This window comes from Schistocerca nitens, chromosome 12 (genome assembly GCF_023898315.1).
Source record: "Schistocerca nitens isolate TAMUIC-IGC-003100 chromosome 12, iqSchNite1.1, whole genome shotgun sequence".
Lineage (NCBI taxonomy): Eukaryota > Metazoa > Arthropoda > Insecta > Orthoptera > Acrididae > Schistocerca > Schistocerca nitens.
In genome coordinates, this window is record NC_064625.1 from 41687253 (window position 1) to 41712550 (window position 25298).

At 39.9% G+C, this 25298-nt stretch overlaps 1 protein-coding gene across 4 annotated transcripts in view; it reads right to left on the reverse strand.

Moving 5' to 3' along the window:
• LOC126215350 (V-type proton ATPase 116 kDa subunit a 1) overlaps window positions 1-25298 on the reverse strand; it is a 124967-nt gene that overhangs the window by 81029 nt on the left and 18640 nt on the right. For 2 of the 4 annotated variants that reach the window (XM_049942037.1, XM_049942039.1), the window contains exon 3: window positions 21711-21839. In XM_049942037.1, the coding sequence (XP_049797994.1) occupies window positions 21711-21839 (129 nt within the window). Of the gene's footprint in view, window positions 1-8588; window positions 8717-21710; window positions 21840-25298 lie in introns of all 4 variants that reach the window. The other 2 variants (XM_049942036.1, XM_049942038.1) reach the window with 2 other exon arrangements.

The following is a 25298-nucleotide window of genomic DNA, read 5'->3' on the forward strand; positions in this document are numbered from 1 at the left end:
AGTGACTTCTTGTGTAGTCAATGCTAAAAATAAAAAAAAATGTTGGTATCAAGAGAAAATGTAAACAGGAAGAAAAAATAATGTGTGTTATACAGAACATTTACTCTGTTCATCCATCAGTTACACTGCTATATCTTCAGTAAATTTCAAACATACAAATTTGAGTTTTTTCTTCATATTAGTAAAGTATTACCTCAGTTTCAAAATAAAAATGAAATCTCCACTATCAATGTCTTTCAGAAGTTCAGCATGAATTGCAACAACCACATCTTTAAACTGGAGCTGATATGGACACATGTTACCTGTATGTAAACTTATTTACTCACTACAACGCATTTCAAGCCCTGTGTGGTATAACCAAATACGAACTCTGACATCACCACATTTAATGATAACCTGTAAGTGAAGTTTTACCAAATGCATATTTTAGATGATTCACTACTGTATACTCACAAACAAGTTCATGGGAATTAGCACTACAGTAGTCATTAAATGTAGCATAGCAACAACAATAAAATTCCAGTACAGTAATACCTTGGCTGATGCTGAATTCAGCTACCAGTTTCAATTCCAGGCCATATTTTCTACCAAAAATTTTCAGTGGCATGCCCACGTAACCAAACTGCTAACATTGTAGAAACAATGGACGTCCCATGTGTTCCCTGGTCAGTGTGTCACTGATCATCATTACGTGAGCATTACACCATGCACCTAACAATTCCATAGCTTTCCACTGTCTGTGTGAGGTTTTTTAAAATTACTTATGAGCGGTGACCCCAGATAGCGCACTGATACTCTAGATACTTATGGAGGTGCATTCCTCATGTGAACAAACAGTATCTCCACCTTCGATACATCGAGACGAGTCTTTAGAATGGTAAATGGCACAAACTGTGCAATTATTCTTTATATTCTCTGTAAATCAGTTTATTATTGAGTTTAGTATTAAATTCTACAATATTAACAGGGCCCACCTTCTAGAAAAACAGTTTACATTTCTGTGTGCACAAACTTCTACTACAGTCATCACAGCCTCCATAGGCTGTTATTAACTTTCTCTTTAGGCTGAATTTTGTTATTCTGCAACTGTACAAACTTCCACTGCATACCTATAGTTAGTGCAGCATTCCATTGTTGTGGTCATGGGTCTGTTCTGAGCTTCGAAAAAGAAGTTTTTTTTTAATTCCTTAATTTGTATTAATATATCTTTTTTAATCTTGGCCGTGTTCTCCTTGTGTACTTCACTGTTTTTTGTTACAGAACTCAGTTAGTTGCCAGGGAATTTCGCTGTAATTTGTGTTGTCAAATAAAATTAATTAGTAATAACATACATAACAGTGAACAATTTAAGCTGTAAAGGTAATAACAGTTGAGATGCTGAGTTGTCAGCAGGCACATTAAGAAGGCTGAAAACACTGCTAGTTTTCAAATGTTATGTTGAAGGTTTAGTCCCAAAGGTAGGAACATTCTCAGTTTTCTTTATGTGCCAACAGATAACTCAGCACCAACTATTCTCCTTAAATTATTTACATTCCACAAAGGACCTTTTCATTGTCAATTACATAGTACACTTTTGTTTTGCTTCATGGCACATAAACAATAGGGTCATATGTGCCCCTGTCAAAACTATAGAACACGAAGACAGTGAAGTTAAAAACGAGTACACGTCAATCCCATCCCAACTGATGTAAGAGAAGACAGCTAAAAACAGGGACGTGGATAAACATCTATAAAATACACCATAGAGAAATGGAGGTCCAGAACTAAAACTTAAATGTCCTTCACCATATTGCTATGACGAATAAAAAGTAAAATGCAGTCAACAGCAATTAAAAAAGGGCATTCCATTGGGAAATGGCGGAGAGTACAAATTTGGGTGCAATGTCCACAAAGTGATTGAGCACCACTCAACAAATGACAATGGCTAAAGACACAGTGCCCAATACGCAACCTAGTTAAAATGATCTCACAGCGAGAGGGCTGAGAGGTGGTCTTCCAAGCCACTGGGAGAAGCTTAATAGCACGGAGCTTGTTCTCATGAAGGGAATACCATTGATGATGCCAAAGTGACACCAGGTGCTGACACATGGCAACACACAGACCACCTGAGGGATGAGGTACGAGGACTGCAGCCTTGGCAGCAGCGGCAGCAGCAGCAGCAGCCGCCTTGTTTCCTGTCAGACCGGTGTGACCAGGAACCCACATAAACATCATAGTGGCTCCATCAAGAGTGAGCAAGTGACAGCTTTCCTCGACACATTGCACTAAAGAATGGATGGTGTGCAGCATACAGATGCTTTGAAGGGCACAAAGAGTCTGAGCAGGTGACAATTGAAAAGCCTGTGTCGCCAGGTGTGTACTGGGGGTGCTGACACATGGGAGAGCTCTACTGAAAATACTGAGCAGACGTGTCAATGACGAAGGCACACCCGACACCAAGGTCAGTCCAAGAGCTGTCTGTGCACACAAAAGAACTATTGCAAAATTCCGTACGAAGCTCATGAAACAAGGCAATTGAGCCAGGCTAGAGTAGTGTCCTTGGAAATGAATTAAGGCCCATGTGAACACAGGCTGCTGCACAAAGCTCAGGTGGTGAAGGGTTCACACTCATTGGGAAAGCTGCACGTAGCTACCAGAGTAGTAGCCGAAAGCAAACTCCAGCAGATAACAGACAAGAGGGACATGCCCCATACTTGTGACCAAAGGAGTCATAGAATGGGTGGCCACACATGGCAGACAAACAGCATGCATATCTGCTGAGGAGAAAGTCACAGCTGTAGGCCAGTGGTAGTTTTGCCAAACAGATGCCACAATGATGGATAGTATTGAGATGGCGTAAGAGGGATGGACATGCAGAGGCATAAACAAAACACCCACAGTCTAGTTTTGAACACACAAGGGACCGGTACAAATGGAGAAGGGTGGTTCAATCAGTACCCCAGGAAGTACCAATGAGGACACACAGGACACTGGGGACCACATAGAGCAGGCTGCCAGGTAAGACACGTGGGAGGACCAAGATAGTTTCCTATCGAGCATGAGCCCCCAGGAATTACGTAGTTTAAATGAACGTAAGGGCAACAGGCCCAAGATGTGAAGACTGTGGAAAAAACCAATTGCGCCACGACAAATTCATACAAATGGTTTTGTCAGTGGAAAAACTAAAGTCATTTTTGATCAAGACATCACTTAAGACGCTGCTCAATGAGACATTTCTGTGGAGAATGCAATAGATGGCAAAACTGTAAACGAAAAGGGAGCCATAGATGCCCAGTGGCAGACAGGCAATTATAGGGTTAATGGTGATAGCAAAGAGGATGATGCTCAGGGCAGAACCCTGAGGCACACCGCTTTCCTGGATAAAGGTGTGACATGGAAGAACCTACATGTACCTTTTAACAATGCCTGAAGGAAATGGGGCAGGTGGCCAGAAAGTCCCACATGTAGATAGTGCAGAGGATACCAGTCCTCCAGCAGCAGGTGTTGTAGGCTTTCTCCAAGTGAAAGAACATGGCCACAATCTGGGATTTCTGCAGAAAACCATTCATGACATGGGTGGACAAAGTGACGAGATGATCAACTGCATAACCCCGCACTCTAAAGCCATACTGTGAAGTGGTTAGTAAATTGCGAGACACTAGCCACCATACCAGGTATGCAGTGGAAGTTAGTACAATTGCAGAATAATAAAATTCAGCCTAAAGAGAAAGTTAATAACAGCCTATGGAGGCTGTGATGACTGTAGTAGAAGTTTGTGCACACAGAAATGTAATCTGTTTTTCTAGAAGGTGGGCCCTGTTAATATTGCCGACAATAGAAAGGTGCTGCAACATCTGAATGTGAATATCATCTGGCCCTTGCGCAAAGAATCAGGATGAAGTGAGAGCATGGTCTAGCTCCTTCATACTAAAGGCAGCATTGTAGCATTCATTATTCAGAGAAGAGAAGGGTATTGCTCGAGCCTCCTCCACTCGTTTCCGATGGAGGCAGCCAGGGTGACAGTGAGAGTAGCTCAAAATCTCCGCAAAATGGTGGCCGAAGGTGTTGGAGATAGCAACAGGGTCCACGATGACATCTCCTACTGTCAGCCGGAAATTGGGTAATGGATGTTGGGCCCAGAGAGCCATCAGAGGTTGGTCCAAATGGTGGAAGAGGGAGTGAAACAGTAAAAAGCACTAGTGAATGAAATGCAGCTAGCTTTTTTGCTATCCCAAAGAATGTGACGACACTATGCATACATCTGTTTATAATGAATGCAGTTTGCCACCGTAGGATGATAGTTTAAAACATGGAGAGCACGTCTCCGTGTGCGAATTGTGTCACGGCATGCCTCAGTCCACCAAAAGACCAGGACATGGTGAGGTAGAGAGGAATTGCGAAGAATTGAACATTCTGCAGCAGTAAGGATAACATTTTAAGATATTCCACATGGTCATTACAACTGGGGAAATGTTGTTCGTCAAAGGTTGCCAGGGAGGAGTAAAGCCTCCAGTCAGCTTTAGGAAGCTGTGATTTTGGTATGCACGTAGGTGGGATAGGAGTCAGCAAATGCATCGCACATGGGAAATGGTTGCTCGGATGAGTCAGAGAGAATGGACCAATCGAGACAAAGTGCAACCTGGGCAGTGCAGAACAGATGTACATGGAGACTGAAAGGAACGTGGGTGCTCCTGTGTTAAGAGGAAAGGTTAAGTGGATTAAGGTGGTCAGCGAAGAGGGCACGTCTCCAACAGGTTCTGGGAGAAACCCAAGACAGATGGTGCAAATTAAAGGCACTGAGTAGCAGAAAAGGGTGAAGTAGCTGCCCTGGTGACATCAAATGACAGAGGGATGTAAACGGTACAAACGGAAAAGGCGAACTACAACAGCTTGAAGGCAGGTAGTCAGGGAGATAGGTTGATTATGAACATCATTCCATACGAGCAGCATGACTCCCCGTGAGATGGAATGCCGACTTTTCAAAATGGAACTGGTAAGAAATGCGAGAGCTCAAAGCAATCATGAGCATGCAGTTTTGTTTCCTGAAGGCAGGAAATACGAGGACACTGATGCTAAGAGCAGCCATATATCCTCTTTATTGGATCAAATATCACAAACTTTCCATTGGAGAAGAGTCATGACGAGGAAAAAATGAAGGGTGTTGCCTCGGCAGCTGCCGAGTGCCAGCCTTCGAAGACTCACTGCTACAGGGCACAGAGGCAGGAGGATCCTGCTCCGTGATGTCTACAGGCATGTCTACATTCTTCTACGTCGGTCTGCCAAGTCCAGTGCAGCAAAATGGTTGGGAGTGCACACTGGTGACGTGTAGATCGGCCGGGCAAGGGTATCCCATGGCAACACCGTCAAAGGGGATCTCCGAGTTGGTGAAGGAGAAGACCGTTTGCCTTTGTTTGACTTCTTCGAGCCTGTCCGGTTAGGAGAGGAACACTCAGATGTAGGTTCGCTGGAGGGAAGTAGGAAGTCTTCCGAGAGTACTCTTTCTGTCCTTGCGGTTGTGTAGCTCGTGACTTCGGCCCACGATGTGAAAGTCTGGTGGCATGCTGCACAGCTGAAGAATGAAACAAGGATGCTACCAGGACACAGGGCAATTTCACAACCGCAGTGCTAAATTTGAGGTCGCATGTCTGCGGCCACATCCTTCGTAGATTAAGAGGTAGCGTACTGTAGGTACATAATTTCCAACTAGCCAGCAACCTGCGTGCACTTTCTCCTTCATCCGAATCTCCCGGACAGCCCACTTATCAAGATACAGAGGACAATCGGGGGCCCACGATAGCCAAGCACGAACCCGCCAAAGAGTGGCGAGCCTCATGGGGGGGGGGGGGGGGGGGGTACATAGTACAGTGAAATAGGCAAATGCAAATAGCAGGAAACTGTGGAAGAGTACGAGGAAAAATATTGCCAAGATTGAAAAAGGCACATCAATACAAATCAAGAACTCTAAAAATCTAAATCTTTCAAGATCAATAACAGGACCACTCACCAACAATGGCATTCTCCATTAGAGATCTGTGGCTGAAATGTGTAGTCTGTCACAGAACAGTTAAATGTAATCAACAAGAAAGTAAATAAAACCCACTGAGGATGGAACAACTGATGATACATTTTTGGGCGAGCACGAACTTTTAACTGTGTTTGGCTAAAAAGCAGACCCTGTTAATTTTATTCTGTGTAGTCGTGGACACAGAGCTTGAAACTCCAACATGATTAAATACTAAATTTACTGTCTGATAAAACATGTTTTTGGTGTGTATTTTGCATGAGGTAAAACAAATTAATCTTTTACATTGTCAAAATGAGACCAAGTCTACGGCAGAGGCAGCTATAATTCTGGCACTTTTTATCAGTTTGGTCTAGATAGCAAATATATATTTTTAATACTTCACACATGATTAGCTTCAGTTTGTTTGATCCAATCATCATGGCACAAACTATCTGATACAACATATCTCAATGCTAGGCTTAGGTTGACAGCCTATGGTCGGTAAGTATGCACGGACCTGTGATTAGATGCGTCTTATCTCATGTTTGACGTCCTGAAGAACTGTTGGTGGCAAACAAGCCAAAAACACAGCAGGTAAAACTTCAGGGCTGAGAGGTCATGGCTGATATATAAAACTATTCCACAACCTTTAATCTTTCCTGCCTGACTGCCAGAGACATCTTTTGTTGACTGGTTGGTTTGGGTGAGAGGACCAAACAGCGAGGTCATTGGTCCCATCAGATTAGGGAAGGATTGGGAAGAAAGTCATCCGTGCCATTTAAAAGGAATCATCCTGGCATTTGCCTAGGAAAAAAACGGAAAACCTAAATCAGGATGGCCGGACGTGAGTTTGAACCATCATCCTCCCAAAACCAAGTCAAGTGTGCTAACCACTGCACCAGCTCGATCGGTAACATCTTCAGAGATCACATTGAAGTCTCAAGCCACCCCCACATTTATGGAGCTTTATAGAGGGCATTACCACTTGTTACAAGAAGCTGAATGCACAATTGACTCTGGCTGGTATAATTGTCTGATTAAAAGATTAAAAACACTTGTCATTATGCTTGTGCAAAGTCAGCATTCGTATTTTATTAAACTTAACCTCCGATTCTTTTCTGTTAAAACTACCTTGGTGTTTGTAAATCTCTATTGCTTCCCTATACACGTGTGCATTATAATGCATTGTCTTGTCACACAGAATTTTATCTGCCCTTTTATGCAAGTCTGCAGAATTTTGTGGCCATTGTTCCCCACAGGTAAAATCTCTTGGGATGTTAGGCTGTGTTATTTTCATCTTCAATTTCTTCTTCTTGATTGACATTTCAATCCCTCTGCTGGTATGATTTTCAGGATCTAGTGGTGTCCACAGCTAGTGACATGTCACACAGAACTTTATTTCGTGGTTCGTACCTCGAAAAACATGTTCCATTACAACTGATTTGTCACTATGGACAAGGCAGCAGTTCCTTTTACATACCCCAGGTTTCACTAGTGTATGCAGTGGATCTTTCGCTGTTCTCAGTAACACTTTCTTTCTCAGTGGATCAAAAAGGTGGTACATAGCAAAACTTCTGACAATGCAATGTGTAAACCTGTTATTAAAAGGCAGGAAAACTGTCCCAGTTGGCAGCCTTTGTCATTCATGAGTCTTGGCTTTCTCACTTTGGAGGGAGTGCTCTACCTCCTCAGTGGTGTAACTACTTTTTCTTGAAAGCCACTGTATGTGATTCAGCTTATCTTTTACATAAACCTACTCACAAATTTTATCAGCCCTTTTACGCAAGTCTGCAGGATTTTGTGGCCACTGTTACTGCAAGTAAAATCTTTTAGTATGTCAGGCTGTGTTATTTTTCATCTTCAATTTCTTTTTCTCAATTGACTTTTCAATTCCTCTGCAGAGATCATCTTCAGGATCTGGTGGTGTCCACAGATAGTGGAAAACAAAAATGATGTACCCCAACATCCTAGGAGATTTTACCTGTTTATTAGCTCTGTCCACCAATAGTATACTGACACCTCTAACAGAATAGAGAGTGTTAAGTTAAATAAAATGGGGAGGCCAATTTGCACCAACAGAATGATCGAGTCCTTTTAATCATGAATGATGACACCAGCCAGAAGTTATACATTCAGTGTCATGTGGAGAATGGTTGTGCCCTCTATACAGTTCTATAAATGAAGGGGTGTTTTGAGTCTCTGTTGAAGTTCATTTTTATCTCTGGGGATGCATCCTACAGTCAGAGATGAGCACAGCCTCCTGGCCCAGAAGTTTTGAGTGAAGTGACCACTGGCCATGAAAGCCAACATTGTAAAGCCAAAAATTGTTACATTAGAAAACATTAAAAAATAATCTTTGCAATATGGACTGAACTCTTTACACTTTACAATTATTCATATGAAAACAACTGACTCAGTTTCACACTACAGATTTTACTAGTTAGTTTTAGGCAGATCATCGACAAAAGCCAAGGCATTGCTGTACTTTAAAGACAGGCCGAGAGGAAATAATATATTCATATTTTGTGTGTGTGTGTGTGTGTGTGTGTGTGTGTGTGTGTGTGTGTGTGTGTGTGTGTGACCAGAGGACTGCTAATGTAGTTACCCGAGTTTGAGAGCTTGTCCGCCGGCCCGAAGCCCTTCTTCCCCCAGAAGTGTGACCTGCTCTTCCTCGCGACTCGGGTCAGCCATCTGCGGGTACGCAAGGTAGGTGGGTTGGTAGCTCTGATCAGCCTGGCAACACAACCCTGCGAGCGTAGCGTTCACCCTCTATTCGCCTGCCGCCTGACGCAGTGGCGACAGACCTAGGGCGAATCCATCGTCAGGATTCGGGGGAGGCGGCAGTGGCGGTTCGGGGAGGTGGGAGTCCAAACAACTCACATGCAGAGCACAAGCGAGTGGTAGAGAGCCGTCAGCAAAGAAAATATACGAGGAGTACGGTCACAAATAATATTTAGCGTGCAGGACAATCCTGGTCTCGTGCAGGAGTGTAACTTAGGAATATAAGGGAATTTTTTTATTCTACACAATATGAGGATCACATGCACAACAGATTCAGTCAATCCAATTTTGAAACAAGACAGAACAAGGTCACAAGTTGCTCTACATACAAACATAAAACAAATTGTGTGTGTGCTGGGAACTGAAAAAGAATTATTCTTATAAAAGTTTCAAAAAATTATGAATTACAACTGCTACTGGCACTTCTTTCTGCAGAAAGACCTTTGTTGTACTCACTATGTTACTTTTACATATGCTACAATGAAATTAAAATAGCCTACTACATAGAAAATAATGCCTTATCTTGCTCAGTGCAATTATACATTACTCCCTGATGTATATACTTTCTCCTTGCAGTGTAACTCAAAACCATGGACAGTACAGTGACATCATGAAAAATTCAGTGTTTTGTAGCATATTTTGCATCCAGTTCTATAGAATTTCTTCTACAGAGTAATTTAAAATTATTGATTTATCCATAACTTGCGGAAAAAGGGATACACAACAACAAAAGCATTTAAAGAGTTTGAACACTGAGCAGTTTTGTGGGCTGAAATTAAGTTTTCATTTATGCTACACAGATTCAATGCTGCTTTCCTGCTTTACTGCAGATGGTGCTCTACCAATCTAGATCTGTTTACATCCCTGCTGTGCTTCACCAGACGCCTTTTCTTAACATGCTAGCACAAAAGCCAAGTTAACTACTCACCTATAGTCCGAGGAATCGAGCCGTTTATGAGTGCACAAAAACACCTACAACATCCCAGTGCTTCAGCTCTTTGGCTGTTGTAACTGCCAACTGATTGCTCCGATCTGCACATGCTCTGGTACACATGGGAATAGCATCATCTTTCCAAGGAGATATAAGTGAAAGAGGGTGCCCAAATGTTCTGGAGTGCTTTCTTTATTAGGTGCATGCAGTGGGTACACTGCATCACCATCGAAGTCTAAGTAGATGAGTTATAAGCTCAAATATGCTGCACCTAGTGCCATCAGGAATGTCTGCACCTCCTTCATAGCCACTGAATTCACTTAGCAAGCATATCAAGGAAACAATCACGGCAAACCACAGAGCAGCATTAGTTTCCCTATCCTTACACAGGATTTGATTGACAGGCCTTCTTTGATTTTCTTCTTTTAGTAGTGTAAGGTCATTGCCCAGGTGTCAGTTTCCTGAAGAAGTTCTATTGGTGGGGAAGAGAGACCTTGAAAAAATTGCCTTTGGGGATTTCTGACCTATGTCTGGTACAAAACATCAAGCTAATTTGTATAATTGTCAGTAGCCTGTAGCATAGAGTGAAAGCCTAGTAACTGTAAACTCAATGGTTCAGATCTCACTACTGGCAACTTTTTTTACTTTATATAAATTCCATACGTATTTAAAAAATGTAATGTTTATTGATAAATACCAAATATTAATTTTTAATACAAATATGCTGCTCTGTAGAGCTTAAGGGCATGATAAAGTAATGTTACATATTAACAACTAGGAGGAAAGTAATGAACATGTGTGAGCATGTTGCCACAGGTCTTACAGTAGTGCAAGGGAAGCTTGATGTAATATGGTGTGTCGTCAGCAGGAATATATTGACAAGTGGTGATAGCCCCCCAAAGTTAGAGAGAGAGAGAGAGAGAGAGAGAGAGAGAGAGAGAGAGGTGTAGCCCAGAAATTTGGTATTGTTCACAGCTTTCTTTCATGTGCATGGGGAGAGTTCTAAACCAAAGGCACTGCCTGAAGAAGAGGTGGTTGCCCACAGTCACCTACAGCAGCAGATTACCACTATATTGTACAACAGGCAGGAAAGGACTCACGTCAAACAGCATGTTCAGCTGCAACCACATTTAACAGGACTGCAAGGCAAGCAATCTCACAATCCACAGTGACACAGTGACTGCATGGGAACAGTCTCTTTGCTCGATCACCAGCACATTGTGTTCCACTGACGCGCGAGCATCAGCAGCAGTATTTGTGATGATACCAAGACAATAGGACCTGAACCAACAAGGGGTGATGTCATGTGCTCTTCTCAGATTCAGTCTGAGTAGTGATTCTGGATGTACCCTCATATGGTGAGATGAGTGAACACGTAATGCACCCATGCACATTGTCAATCATGACATTTGGTGATCTGGTTGTTATGGTGTGGGGAAACACAGTACACCCACCAGTCAATGTAATTCTGACACTGCACACTTCCCCACGTGTGTGTGTTCAGGGATGAATTCAGCCCTGACTTGCATTTTTTGGGTGACAGTGTGTGACCTCCTGGAAAAACACATGCTTGGAATGATATAATATTTGGTGAATGGACTGGCCTGCCCTTAACCACCCCCCCCCCCCCCCCCGACTTAAATCCCACTGAGCACATGTGGCATGCATTAGGGAGACCTATTACTGCATTTCCACATGTACGAACAACCCTCCGGCAGTAGTCAACTGTGCTGGTGAATGGAACGCCCTACCCCAAAATCTCCTTACCAATTTTGCAGCCAGCATGGGAGCACATTGCACAGCATGCATTGAGTTCTGTGGTGATCACATGCCCTATTAACAACCATGTTCTCCCTTTTGTAATGTGCAGGGGCCATTATGAATCACAGTGACTACAGTGTAATTACAGTCTAATTAGAAGTGTCATTTCTGTTTGTCTCACTGTGTATTTCTTTCAGTTACCTTCTGTACTACACCGTATCAGTTGAACTTATGTAAGGTACAATTTTCATTGAGCTGTGTTACTTGACAGTGACACACACTGTGACAGTTTCATTGTTAAGTTTTGCATTCCAAAGTAATACCTTTGTATTTTTAATTAGTGCCTGTTTGATAATAAATTTGTGTTTGATACAGACATGCAAAATGCCTTACTTTTTAAATGAGAAGTTATACTCATCAATAATACTGTTTGATTTCCAGAAATAATGTGTTTTGTTTTTTATTTGATTTTTCACATTTTTGTGCCAAATTTTAATTTACTGCGAATTCTTGCATTTTCATGAGATTAGTAATAAAAAAAGATTTTTATTAAAAAATTATTATTCAATATTTGTTATTTGACATTTCCATTTGTTGACAAATACAGAGTTTAAAAAAGCAAAAATGTTACTTCTAGCAACGTCCAGAACAGCAACTTTACGATACTTTTGTGCTACACTGTCAGCTACTGGCAATTACGTTAATAAATTAAAAGTGTTTTGTAATGCATCTCAGAAATCATCAAACACAGCTTTTTCATTGTGTTTCAGAGCACTGATTCTTACTGCTTCAGGAAATTGATTTACAGGCACTGACATTGATATCTCATTAAGTATGACGAAATTCAAGGAGGGCAGAGTGGCCGTAACACGCCTTTGTTAGACCCACTGGAGTACTATACTGAATTTAGTATCTGAGACAAGAATGAATTTAGTTTATTTTTGTTGCATGAGGTCTATCATAGCAAAGACGCAAATATGTGGCACACCTCTCGCAACATCATCTCACCTGTAGAGTGGGTGCAGATTTCACACTCAGACTGCCACACCACAAAGTGTCAGGTGACTTGGGTACTTGTCCCACCTAATGGCAATAATTTAATAATTTGTCCCATCTGTTTGCAGTTAGTGCTTTAATGTGGGATGTATGTACTAAAAGAGTACAACTGCACATCCATCACAGTACAATGGCACAGTGTGTGAAGATAACGGAAAGCAGAACTTTGAGGCTGCAAGCACACTGATTGAAAAAAGGCTTGCAATTCTCTTCCAACAGTCACATAGCAGTATTCTAGCATATCCATGTTTGTATCATGTACAATAACTGAGCCAATAAAGAACCTTACAACTGCACAAATTGAAGTTAAGAGTCAAGTTCAGATGCCCCACATTTTTTTATGAAGTACAATTTCTATGAAATTAAATTTCCATGAGGAAAAATCAATGGTGTTAAAATACATGACAGTACAAGGGGATGTTGTGTTTCTTACACAGTTACAGCACGAGTACATTGCTGACAAGTGAGATGCAGTGTAATCTGTGATAAGCCATGTAGTGCACACAGTTAAAACATGACTGCTACACTGAATCTAATAAAGGACACCAGGGAAAGAATGTTGGTGTGATCACCTACATCTATCTTTTGTGGCTTTACATCTGTCAGCACATGCATACATTGCTGAGAGAGAGAGGTCTGCCTACACAACAACTATTCTTTCACATTTCCCAGTACTTTAAAAGACATTATTTGGAAATTAAATATAAACAGACACAAAAATCTTAACAAGTGGCACAAGACATTGTGACACAGGAAAGGTGACCAAAACCTGCTTTCAGAAGCTCAGATCATTCAGCAGATTCTCAGTTTCCTAAATAAAAATGCAAAAATGCTGTAAGTGGATGTCCACCTACACAAAACAATTACTTATACATTCCACCCTGGATTTTCCGTTGTTTGGTTTTACTTGTGCTTCTGTTACAGTTCCCAACTGTATCTTTAAACAATTGTGTGACCTGTGTGGAAGATCTTGATTTAACGAGTCTTTGTGTAGAACACACTATTTTTATGGAAACCTATGTTTGTCTATCCCATTAAAAAAGGGGTGTCTAATTAATCTGTGGCTTGAATGACAGCCCAGATGCTCTTTAACTGCAATTGTCTATTTCATGAAAGGTCACTATGTTCAGTAGGCCAGAACCTGACATTTTGTTTATTGACTATGCCATTAGTGCAGATGTATGCTTTGTCAGAGAGCCAGACATTGTGCATGAATCCTCCTCCCCCCTGAATTACTCAAGCAGCAAAGTTACACCTGTCTTCTTTCTGCTGATCAAGAAGAGTATGGAGCACTGTCATTTTGTATGGGTATAAATGAAGTCTGGATGAAGAATTTGCTGTACAGAGATACAGGTTATTACAAGTTCAGCTGTGGTTCTCGCAGCTTCCACATTTTCTTGTGATCAGATTTGAGTCACACATTTCCTATTGTTTTCAAATTGCTGATACAACTTGCAGATTTTTTTCGGCAGCAACGCACCTTGCGTTAAAACGTTGACAGAAATATCTGTGTAATAATCCATACTCTCTTGCTTCTATTTTCTGGCTTTTCTGTTGAGCAGTCAGTGGTCCCTTGTCTGACATTTAATCAACTGCTCTGAACCGAGTCCTAGAGAACTCACATTGACCGGTGTTTACAAATATGTTGCTTCACTAGAACTGTGAAATAAATATCAAATGGTTCAACATCTCCTGCAGCATGCTGTATGTCTGTTACATCTGATACGGAAAAAATTTTCTCTTATCCCCTGAAATTACTCTTTCCATAACAACATTATACCAATTACCTAAAACTCCCTCATGCATTAAAAAACAAAGGCATGTTTTCTAATGAGCTACTTATTACAAGAACCTTATTTAGTTTAGAAAGTTCCATTGATCACAGCAGTGGTTTGCAGTGCACATGCCAAAGGCTACAGGGAAACTATTTTGAAGTGCTAAGAGTTTGTTGTCACAGACTCATCTCAGTTATTACAGCATACAATAAATTAAGAAAAGTAACTAAAAAAACTGTAATAGTTTTTAAAACTGGCATGCAATTACACTATGTTTCTGTTCTCCTCCCCAAATCCATCTAACCTCATTCCAGTGTTGTCTGTACTCTTCATTAAGACTTAATGTGCAACAGAAAATATATCACAACAAAGTTAACTGCCTGTGAGAAAAACCACTACCTCAAAATGTAACAAACCATAGTGTGATAAACAAGTTTCAAACAACATTACTTCACTTTTAAACCCACAGATTTGTTACTAGATACATGCATTTCAAAACCTAAATGGCAATCAACATCTAGTGAGACCCATAAAGTTATGTGACAATGTGCAACACTGATGCATAGTGCCAGTCAATCTTATACGAATCACCAGCTATTTTCTAACTTTGAAAAAGCTGTGCAGTGAAAACTACCATAACCTTGTTTTATTTATTTTGTGACTAAGCACTTATAAAATCGTAATAAATGTACTTACTCCCAAATGGAAGTTGGAGGGGAAAAAGAGGGACAGATTTATTTTACTTCTGCTTTAAATTACTATAGCAAATTCTAAAGACAAATAAAGGACAAAAGGCTTCTGATGAAAATTCACTAAATAAACTTACTGACAATGTAAAAGCTTTTTAAACAATTCATAAGGGGGTAAATTGTGTCATATATTGAACGACTTTAGAATACAGTAAATCAGAATGGCAGCCTGAGACCTTATCTTTACGAAAACTAGCAGGGATTGACTATGCATTAAGGAGCATAAAAACTGAAAATTCATCTAGCAAAAGATATGGCTTTAGCAAGCACAAGCATGTGAGGAGACTTTCATAAATGAATCAACAATAAGGTTAATCCACTGATAGCAGGCCTAATAGCCCTGTGGAGTTTTATGAACCATCGGTGGGGTGGCTTGCTTGCCTCAGTGATACCGATAGCCACACAATCAGTACAACCACAACAGAGGGTTGCATGTTGAGAGGAACTTGTGGTTCCTGAACAGGGGCGGCAGCAGCCTTTTCAGTAGTGGCAGGGCAACAGTCTGGATGATTGACTGATCTGGCTTTGTAACTTTACCCAGAAAGGCCTTGCTGTTCTGGTACTGTGAACAGCTGAAAATAAGGGAAAATTACGGCCATAATTTTTCCTGGAGACATGCAGTTCTATTGTATGGTTAAATGATGGTGGTGTCCTCCTGGTTAAAATATCCCAGAGGTAAAATAGTGCTCCTTTCAGGCGTATGGGTGGTACTTCTCAGGAAGATGTTGTCATCAGGAGAAACAAACCTGGCATGCTACAGATCGGAATGTTACATCCCTTAATCGGGCAGGTAGGTTACAACATTTAAAACGGCAAATTAATAGGTTGCAGTTGGATATAGTGAAGTTCAGTGGCAGGAGGAACAGGACTTCTGGTCAGGTGATTACAGGATTATAAATACAAAGTCCAACAGGGGTCATGAAGGAGTGCATTTAATAATGAACAACAAAATAACAATGCGGGTTAGCTACTATGACCAGCACAGTGAATGCATTATCGTAACCAAGATAGACATGAAGCCCTCGGCTACCACAGTAGTGCAAGTTTGTATGCCAACAAGCTCCACAGATGAAGAGATTATATATATATATATATATATATATATATATAAAAGAAAGATGATGAGACTTACCAAACAAAAGCGCTGGCAGGTCGATAGACACACAAACAAACACAAATATACACACAAAATTCAAGCTTTCGCAACAAACTGTTGCCTCATCAGGAAAGAGGGAAGGAGAGGGAAAGACGAAAGGATGTGGGTTTTAAGGGAGAGGGTAAGGAGTCATTCCAATCCCGGGAGCGGAAAGACTTACCTTAGGGGGAAAAAAGGACAGGTATACACTCGCACACACACACATATCCATCCACACATACAGGCACAAGCAGACATATTTAAAGACAAAGAGTTTGGGCAGAGATGTCAGTCGAGGTGGAAGAGTAGAGGCAAAGAAGTTGTTGAGAGACAGGTGAGGTATGAGTGGCAGCAACTAGAAATTAGATATTTGTGTTTGTTTGTGTGTCTATCGACCTGCCAGCGCTTTTGTTTGGTAAGTCTCATCATCTTTCTTTAGATATATTTTTTCCACGTGGAATGTTTCCCTCTGTTATATATATATATATATATATATATATATATATATATATATATATATATATGATGAAATGAAAAATTATTCAGACAGGTAAAGAAGGTGAAAATTTAATTGTGATGGGGGGACAGAAATTTGATGGCAGGAAAACAAAGAGAAGGAAAAATAGTAAGTGAATATGGCATGGGGAAAAGGAATCAAAGAGGAACACACCTGGTAGAATTTTGCACAGAGCATAATTTCATCATCACTAACACTTGGTTTAAGAATCATAAGAGAAGGCTGAATATGTGGAAGAGACCTGGAGACACCAGATGGTTTCAGACTGGTTATATAACGGTTAGAGTTTTAGGAACCAGAATTTAAATTCTAAGACATTTTCAGGGTAGAAGTGGACTGACCACAATTTATTGGTTATGAACAGTATATTAAAACTGAAGAAACTCAAAAAGGTAGAAAATTAAGGAGATGAGACCTGGATAAGTTGAAAGAACCATAGGTTGAGAGCTTCAGGGCGAGCATTATGGAATGATTGACTAGAATAGGGGAAAGGAGTACAGTAGAAGACAAATGGATAGATTTTAGCAATGAAATAGTGAAGGCAGCAGAGGTTCACACAAGTAAAAAGACAAAGCCTAGTAAAAAGACAAAGCCTAGTACAAATCCTTTGATAACGCAAGAAATATTGGGCTTGAGGACATGTGTAAGGGTTTAGAAGCATGTTACACTAAGGGAAAGATAGATACCATCTACAGGAAATTAAAGAGGCCTTTGGGGAAAGGACAAACAGCTGTATGAACATCAAGAGCTCAGAGCTCCTACGATAAAACAGCCCCAAGCAATAAAGGGAAAGCTGAAAGGAGTACACAGAAGGTCTATACAAGAGAGACAACTTGAAAGCAGTATTATACTATAGAAAGGGAAGTGGACATAGATGAAGATGATATGGGAGATGTGGTACTGCGAAAAGAATTTGACAGTGCTCTAAAAGATCTAAATCGAAACAAGGCCCCGAGAGTAGATGATATTCCATCAGAATTACTGATAGTGTTGGGAGAGCCACCCATTACAAAACTTTTCCATGTGTTGTGCAAAACGTAGGAGACAGGCAAAATGCCATCAGACTTCAAGAAGAATGTAGTAATTCCAATTCCAAAACACACAGTTGCTGACAAATGTGAAAATTAGCAAACTACAGTTTATCAAGTCATGGTTACAAAATACTAACATGAATTCTTTACAGAAGAAGTATGGAAAAACTGGCATAAGCTGATCTCGGGGAAGATCAGTTTGGATTCCAGAGAAATATAGGACCACATGAGGCAAAACTGAGCCTCCAACTTATCTTAGACGACTGGTTAAGGAAAAGCAAACCTACATTTATAGCATTTGTAGACTTAGAGAAAGGTTTTGACAATGCTGACTGGAACACTCTCTGAAATTCTAAAGGCAGCAGGAGGACAATACAGGGAGCGAGAGGCTATTTACAACAGCAGTTTTAGGAGTAGAGGGGCATGAAAGAGAGGCAGTGGTTGAAAGGGACTGAGACAGAGGCAGCCTGTCACCAAGTTTATTCAATATGTACACTGAACAAGCAGTAAAAGAAACCAAAGAAAAAATTTGGGGGAGAAGAAATAAAAACAGACGATTGCCAATTGCAATTCTGTCAGGTACAGCAAATGATTTGGAAGAGCACTTGAATGGAATGGACAGTGTCTTCAAAGGCAGATAAAAAAATTATCGGCAACAGAAAAACAAGGATAATTGTATGTATTTGAATTAAATCAAGCGATGCTAAGGGAATCATATTAGGAAATGTGACAAAGTAGTTGATGAGTTTTGCTATTTGGGCAGCAAAATAACCAATGATGGCTGCAGTAGAGCATATAAAATGTGGACAGGCAATGGCAAGAAAAGGATTTCTGAAGAAGAGAAATTTTTTAACATTGAATATAGATTTACGTGTGAGGAACTGTTTTCTGAAGGTATTTGTCTGGAGTGTACCCATGTACAGAAGTAAAACATAGACAATAAACAGTTTACACAAGAAGAGAATAGAGGCTATCGAAATATAGTGCTACAGAAGTATGCTGAAGATTAGATGGGTCAATCACATGATAAATCAGGAAGAACTGAATAGAACTGAGAAGGCAAGAAATTTGTGGTGCAACCTAAATAGGAGAAGGGATCGGTTGACAGACCACATTCTGAGACAAAGGGATCACCAATTTAGTATTGTAGGGGAAGCATTGGGGGAGGGGGAGATGAAAAATCGAGGGGGATCAAGAGGTGAATACAGTAAGCAGATTCAAAAAGATTGTAGACTGCTGTAGTTATTCAGAGATGATGAAGCTCATTCACGATGGAGTAGTGTGGAGAGCTGCATAAAACCAGTCTTCAAAATGAAGACCACAACAACATACTTTATCCTCATTTAGAGAAAAACACAACATACATTGTGAGGATAATATTGGGAAAGTTTTAGCAACAGTAAATACAGATTCATTCAGATGGGACATGCTACTGAAATAATCACTAACTGTTTTGGATAAGAATTATCTGCTTTATGTCTCAAGCAATCACTATGCTGGTTAGAAGGTTTGTTTGTGGTGAAGTTTTTCATCTCTAGTGCTGCAACTTACACAGTGCTCTGCACTGATAATGTCATCAACAAAAAATCTATCCTTCAAACCTTTAAACGTGTCAAAAAAAAAAAAAAAAAAATGAAATATCTGAAGAGAATAAATTACAAACTGTTCAAATTTCTGAAAAAATTATACAGGCACTGTTTTGCAAACTAATGATAGTAAATTATATGCCACTTTCTAAGAAACTTCAATGTCTCTGTTGATTTTTGCTTTTTTTCTGTAAGCCATCACCTAATATTTTCTACTTTGCCTTCCTTCTGCAAGTCACTGTATCTTCGGGTTTCTTGAATCATATACAGATATTGGGAATACTGTATGTCTTACAGACAATGAGAATACTGTATGTCAATGGCAACAATGTTTTCTCCGTTCCAAAGTATCAATACTTCTAAAAATACTGCAATCCACAATACCTAAATATTTACTGACTACTTTTCTATAAATACCACTGATTCCCCAAACATTCATTTTGGTTATCACACACATCAGCAACATAAAAATCTATTTTGCCTACATAGAGTACAGACATCAACATACATACATACATAAAGGGTGAGTATTTTAATACTGCACTACAATCTGCACCGATATTCCACAGTAGTCAACTTTACAAAACAAGGAGTTAAACAACGTATATGCAAGCACTCTGAACATTAAGTACAAAAGACACTGCCAGCACCAGAGTTCATCCTTCCTTCAAAATTTTCAGCTTTGAGGCATTCATCAAAAAGTAAAATGCACACAAAAATTAGGAATTAAAATATTTCCAGGTTGTCAAATCTCAAAAACTGGTAAATTCTTAAAGTCTATCTCTGTAAGTAAACACAAGCTGCAACTGTGTTTTAAACAAGGATATTTCTATCTCTATCTCTAATGAACTCTGTGCTGGCAGTCTCTCAAATATAAAACTAGGTTGTACAAATGCAAAGTGGACATACTCCATTTCCAAATACCATGAATGCTTTTCAATACATGGATCGAACTGCGACATTCACTAAAACGACAACACACAATACAAAACAGGGCTGTGATGTGAGCTGGATCACTGTATTGTGAGTGAGTTCCACGTTTGGACTCTACAAGATTATAGAAAAAAATTCTGAAGTCACCACGCAATACTGAGACATTCTGGGGTAACAGCTCATCTCGCTACAATGGGTTATCTGCCAGGCAATTTGTTAAAACATAACACACCTGTAATTGAGATCTTTATCAAATATACGGCTAGTAGTTGCAGCAGATAAGGATTTCCACAGAATGCCACTTCTAGATTTGAAGGGCTTAACATTTTTGTATAACTAAATTTCTATCAAATAAACATCAGAATAGGGTCTTCAACATCCTTCAATTAATGAAACAATCACAGCACAAACCTTATCTGCTGCAACACTCAATTGAACAAGATAAACTTTATTTCTCCCCAGTTAAATTCATCAGTCACAGAAGACACTGAAGTGTTAGTATTCAAATAAGGTGTCATGCAATATTTTGTTATTTGAAGAATCCTTTACACAAACAGGAATTAAGTTACACACATTCAATTAATAGAACAACAAGTAAAAAAATGATTTATTACTGAAGAGGCATAGACCTGTGATAAAAACCTCAGTACAAATTGACAGAATATTACATGTTACTGAATATTCCTGCTTAAGCCATAAATTGAAATTACTGTTTGTATTTACAACATTCGATAACTGAGCCTGTTTTACAGAATTTAAAGAAAAATACTGCTGTGTTTGTCAGTTGTCATTCTAATATTTACTATCAAAGTGATTTAAAACCTTTAAGCTTAGCCCTTTGTTCTTTGCTTATCACAATATAGCACCGTGTGATCCAAGTTCAAATGAAAGAAGCTTTCATTACAAAATGACAGTATAATCTTTGTGAAAATGTTAGTGTCAATGTTGACTGCCTAATCCCTGTAATCCCAGAACCTGTCGAGATGCATAATCCTTACTGCTTTATCTCTCTCTCCCGAACACTTATCTGATAACATTTTATGAATTTCTGGGAACTTCTAATGTAACATTATTAACATGCCTCACGTAAGCTCTAGCATACTGAGCTGCATGCAGCCATATTTGTCAACAACAAGAAAGACTCACCACTTTAAGCCAAGCCCTTTCATTACATAATCCCTCAATTTCACAGTCTGCAAATCCTATGGCATGTCCCATTCTTATATTAAACCATCCAAAATTACCCATTTTCAGCACCCAATAACTTGAGAAATCCTAAACTAAAAACACTATCTTATATGTCTGGAACAACACCATTTTGAACTTATCTGAGTATAGTGACCCAAATATTCTCAAACATGAAACATTATAAATTTTGCAGACTTTTGAAAATTTAAAAATGTTCTGGCTATGGAAATAAGGTTTATTTTTTGAAAGTATAAGGAATGAAAACATCAAAAATTGCATTTTACCTCATCGAAGAACACTTGGGTCTTCCTCAAGATGTGCTTCAATTCTGTGAGTTCAAGGAAGTTCCGCTTCAGAGCCTCTGCATTCTGATTCACTTCACTCAGCTCATTCTCCAGCTTTTCAAATGTTGCCTGAAATGTGGTAAAAACTATTAAAGCGTCTTCAAACATGGTTTCAAAAGAAACACACTGAACTGAAATATGAAAGTCCTCAAACACTGACAGCATCAGTAATAAGGATAAGCAGTTTATTATTAAAGAAACATTTCAAGTGCCTTTGAATGAAGCTCAAAATCATGTGCAACGAATGAGACTGCACAGTCTACAGACAAATTATGCAGAACAAATCAAACTGCATATTCTACATAATCCACCAGATTATAGTAATCTTTAGAACTCTAAGATTCTGAGTTACATATTGGATTTTAAATTTTCAATCAGCACCTTATTCACTGAACACGATTTTGAGCATCATTCAAAGGCATGACATACGTTTCTCTGATTTTTGTTACTTCTGGACCCATCATTTCACAAAGCATTTGACATTTCAGTTTTCTTTACTGACAGTTAACTATCACACCACTGTAAAAGAGCTACACCTCAAAGAGGTGGATTTTTTGACACTTGCAGCTGTTTGTGAAATATTTCAATTTTGTCTCAAATTGTTAATTAAGTTTTTCTTAGTTATCTCAATTAATTCCATACATTTAAACCATTTTCTGTAAAACTTGACCCCACACTGGTCAATTTATCCCCTCATTTATCCATTTCCATTTCTGCTTGGCTATGAAAATTCAGGAAAAGTCCACTGTGTAATTTTCCCTCAAATCACTAAGTTTTTCTTAATTACCCTGATTACTTTCAAGCAATTAAATTTTCTTTTGTGGCACTATAGCTCACACTGGTTTTTGTGATTAACTGGTCCTACCTCAGGAGGAGGAAATCTGCCATCCCTTTTTAAACTTCTGCAACCTATCCTTCTCCCCTGCCTGAGGAACAATATTTTGTTTACTTCAATAACTTTTGCTGCTACATTTCTAATGTGGGGAAAATTTCCACATGTGCCTCTCACAAGGTGACCTTAACGACAGACTGGCACTCTTCTATTTTCTTCATTATAAATTAAAGCAGCAGCCCTGCTAATGACCAAATTCCTGAACCAAGAGGTGGCAGAAAGTAGCAAACAACCCAAAAATTGACAATGCAGCTGGGAATGATGAAATTCCCACTTAAATACTAAAACATGCTGGAGATGCACTGCATACATGTTTGTATCACCTGACACACACACACACACACACACACACACACACACACAGTGTCTAGAAAACAGACCATCATTAAGACTCCCAATACATGAAAAAGTTGACAGGGAAGACTTCAGAAACTATAAGGGAATATCCCTAGTTAACACAGCTTATAAGATTTTAACTTGTTTACTGCTAAACCATTTGAAACCATATGCAGAAATATCATCAGGGATTATCAAAATAACTTTCAAAGAAAGTTGGCAGCTGCAGCAAATCGGTGTGTTGGAAGATCTCCCGAGAGTCGTGTACCTGTGATAATGGTACCAGAGGTACCTGATCTGTCATTGCTTGTCCACCTGACTGCAAGTGCCGTGTCAATGATAGATTTAGACATCCTGTGCAGGATGGTCAGGGACCAGGGAGGACTCAGGGCATTGTAGTGACCCCTCTAACCAATAAGCTTGAGGTGCTCTCTATTACAAACTGAGCCAGTGAGACTCACTTCACCTGTTTTGGGGAAATTTATTTTGTCTGGTGTCAAGAGGAAGCAAGGGGTCTATTAAATGTCGGCAGTTCAAAGAGACAGTAAATGATGGTACCCCTTAGGGAAATGGCAGCAAGGACAGGAAAAGACATCAGGTGCACTTGCACCCAGTATTTGTGCCTGGGGCCTAATTTCGAAATGTTGAAGATGCTATTCCAGCAGCCACTGAGAGAACAGATTGCAACCAACAGCAAATTGTAGCACACGTTGGAAAAAAATGATTCCCGTTCTCCTGGCTTCGAGATCATACTTTTATCATTCCAGGGACTGACAGAAGGATGAGAAGACCTGCCTTGCACATGGAGTTTCAATGAAGCTCACAATTTACAGCATTGTTCCCAGGACTGATCGTGACCCTTTGGTTCCAAGTTAAGTGGAAGGGCTGAACCAGAGACTGACAGTTCTGTGGCAAGCTAGGCTGTGGCTTCCTGGACTTGCAGCATAGAGCTGATACCTATACAGTCCCCCTAAATGGGCTAGGTGTGCACCACACACAGGCGTTTTTTAAATTACGCAACTCTCCATCCAACTCAAATAACGATAGCTGTAGGAAACCGAGATCATCAGTTTGAGATCGAATAAAATGGCCTCCACAAATGAGAGTATTAAAATCCTATGGTAAACTGCCAAAGCATTCACTACAAAGTGCCAGAGTTGAAGCACTCCTAAAAATCAGTGAAATTCACTTAACACTAGGTACAGACTATACAGGGACTATAGAGGGACTATACAAGGGCGATGTTCTCGAGGACAATATTATGGAAATGGAAGAGGATGTAGATGAAGATGAAATGGGAGATATGATACTGTGTAGAGAGTTTGACAGCGCACTGAAAGACCTAAGTCGAAACAAGGTCCCAGGAGTAGACAACTTTCCATTAGAACTACTGACAGCCTTGGGAGAGCCAGTCATGACAAAACTCTACCATCTAGTGAGCAAAATGTATGAGACAGGCGAAATAACCTCAGACTTAAAGAAGAATATAATAATTCCAATACCAAAGAAAGCAGGTGTTGACAGATGTGAAAATTACCGAACTATCAGTTTAATAAGCCACGGCTGCAAAATACTAACGCGAATTCTGTACAGACGAATGGAAAAACTGGTAGAAGCCGACCTCGGGGAAGATCAGTTTGGATTCTGTAGAAATGTTTGAACACGTGAGGCAATGCTGACCTTACAACTTATCTTAGAAGAAAGATTAAGGAAAGGCAAACCTACGTTTCTAGCATTTGTAGGCTTAGAGAAAGCTTTTGACAATGTTGATTGGAATATTCTCTTTCAAATTCTGAAGGTGGCAGGGGTAAAATACAGGGAGCGAAAGGCTATTTACAATTTGTACAGCAGATGGCAGTTTTAAGAGTCGAGGGGCATGAAAGGGAAGCAGTGGTTGGGAAGGGAGTGAGACAGGGTTGTAGCCTCTCCCTGATGTTATTCAATCTGTATATTGAGGAAGCAGTAAAGGAAACAAAAGAAAAATTCAGAGTAGGTATTAAAATCCATGGAGAAGAAATAACACAGCTAACCACCCGAATAACAAAAGCATAACAATAACTTAATTGCCAAATATAATCACCCTGATAAGGAGACCTCCCTCACCGTGAGGCCATTTCCTAGGATGGCCTTCGGCAGATTATGGTGGCCTTGAAGCATTTCTTGATGCTAACATTTTGGCTTGGAAGACATGGAGTATTGCTGAGACTACAGGACTGTTGGCTAAACAGCCTTATGGTACTTTTGTTCCAAGCATGCCATTTGTTTTGACTACGAGAAGGAAGAAGAAGTTAAATGCTGAT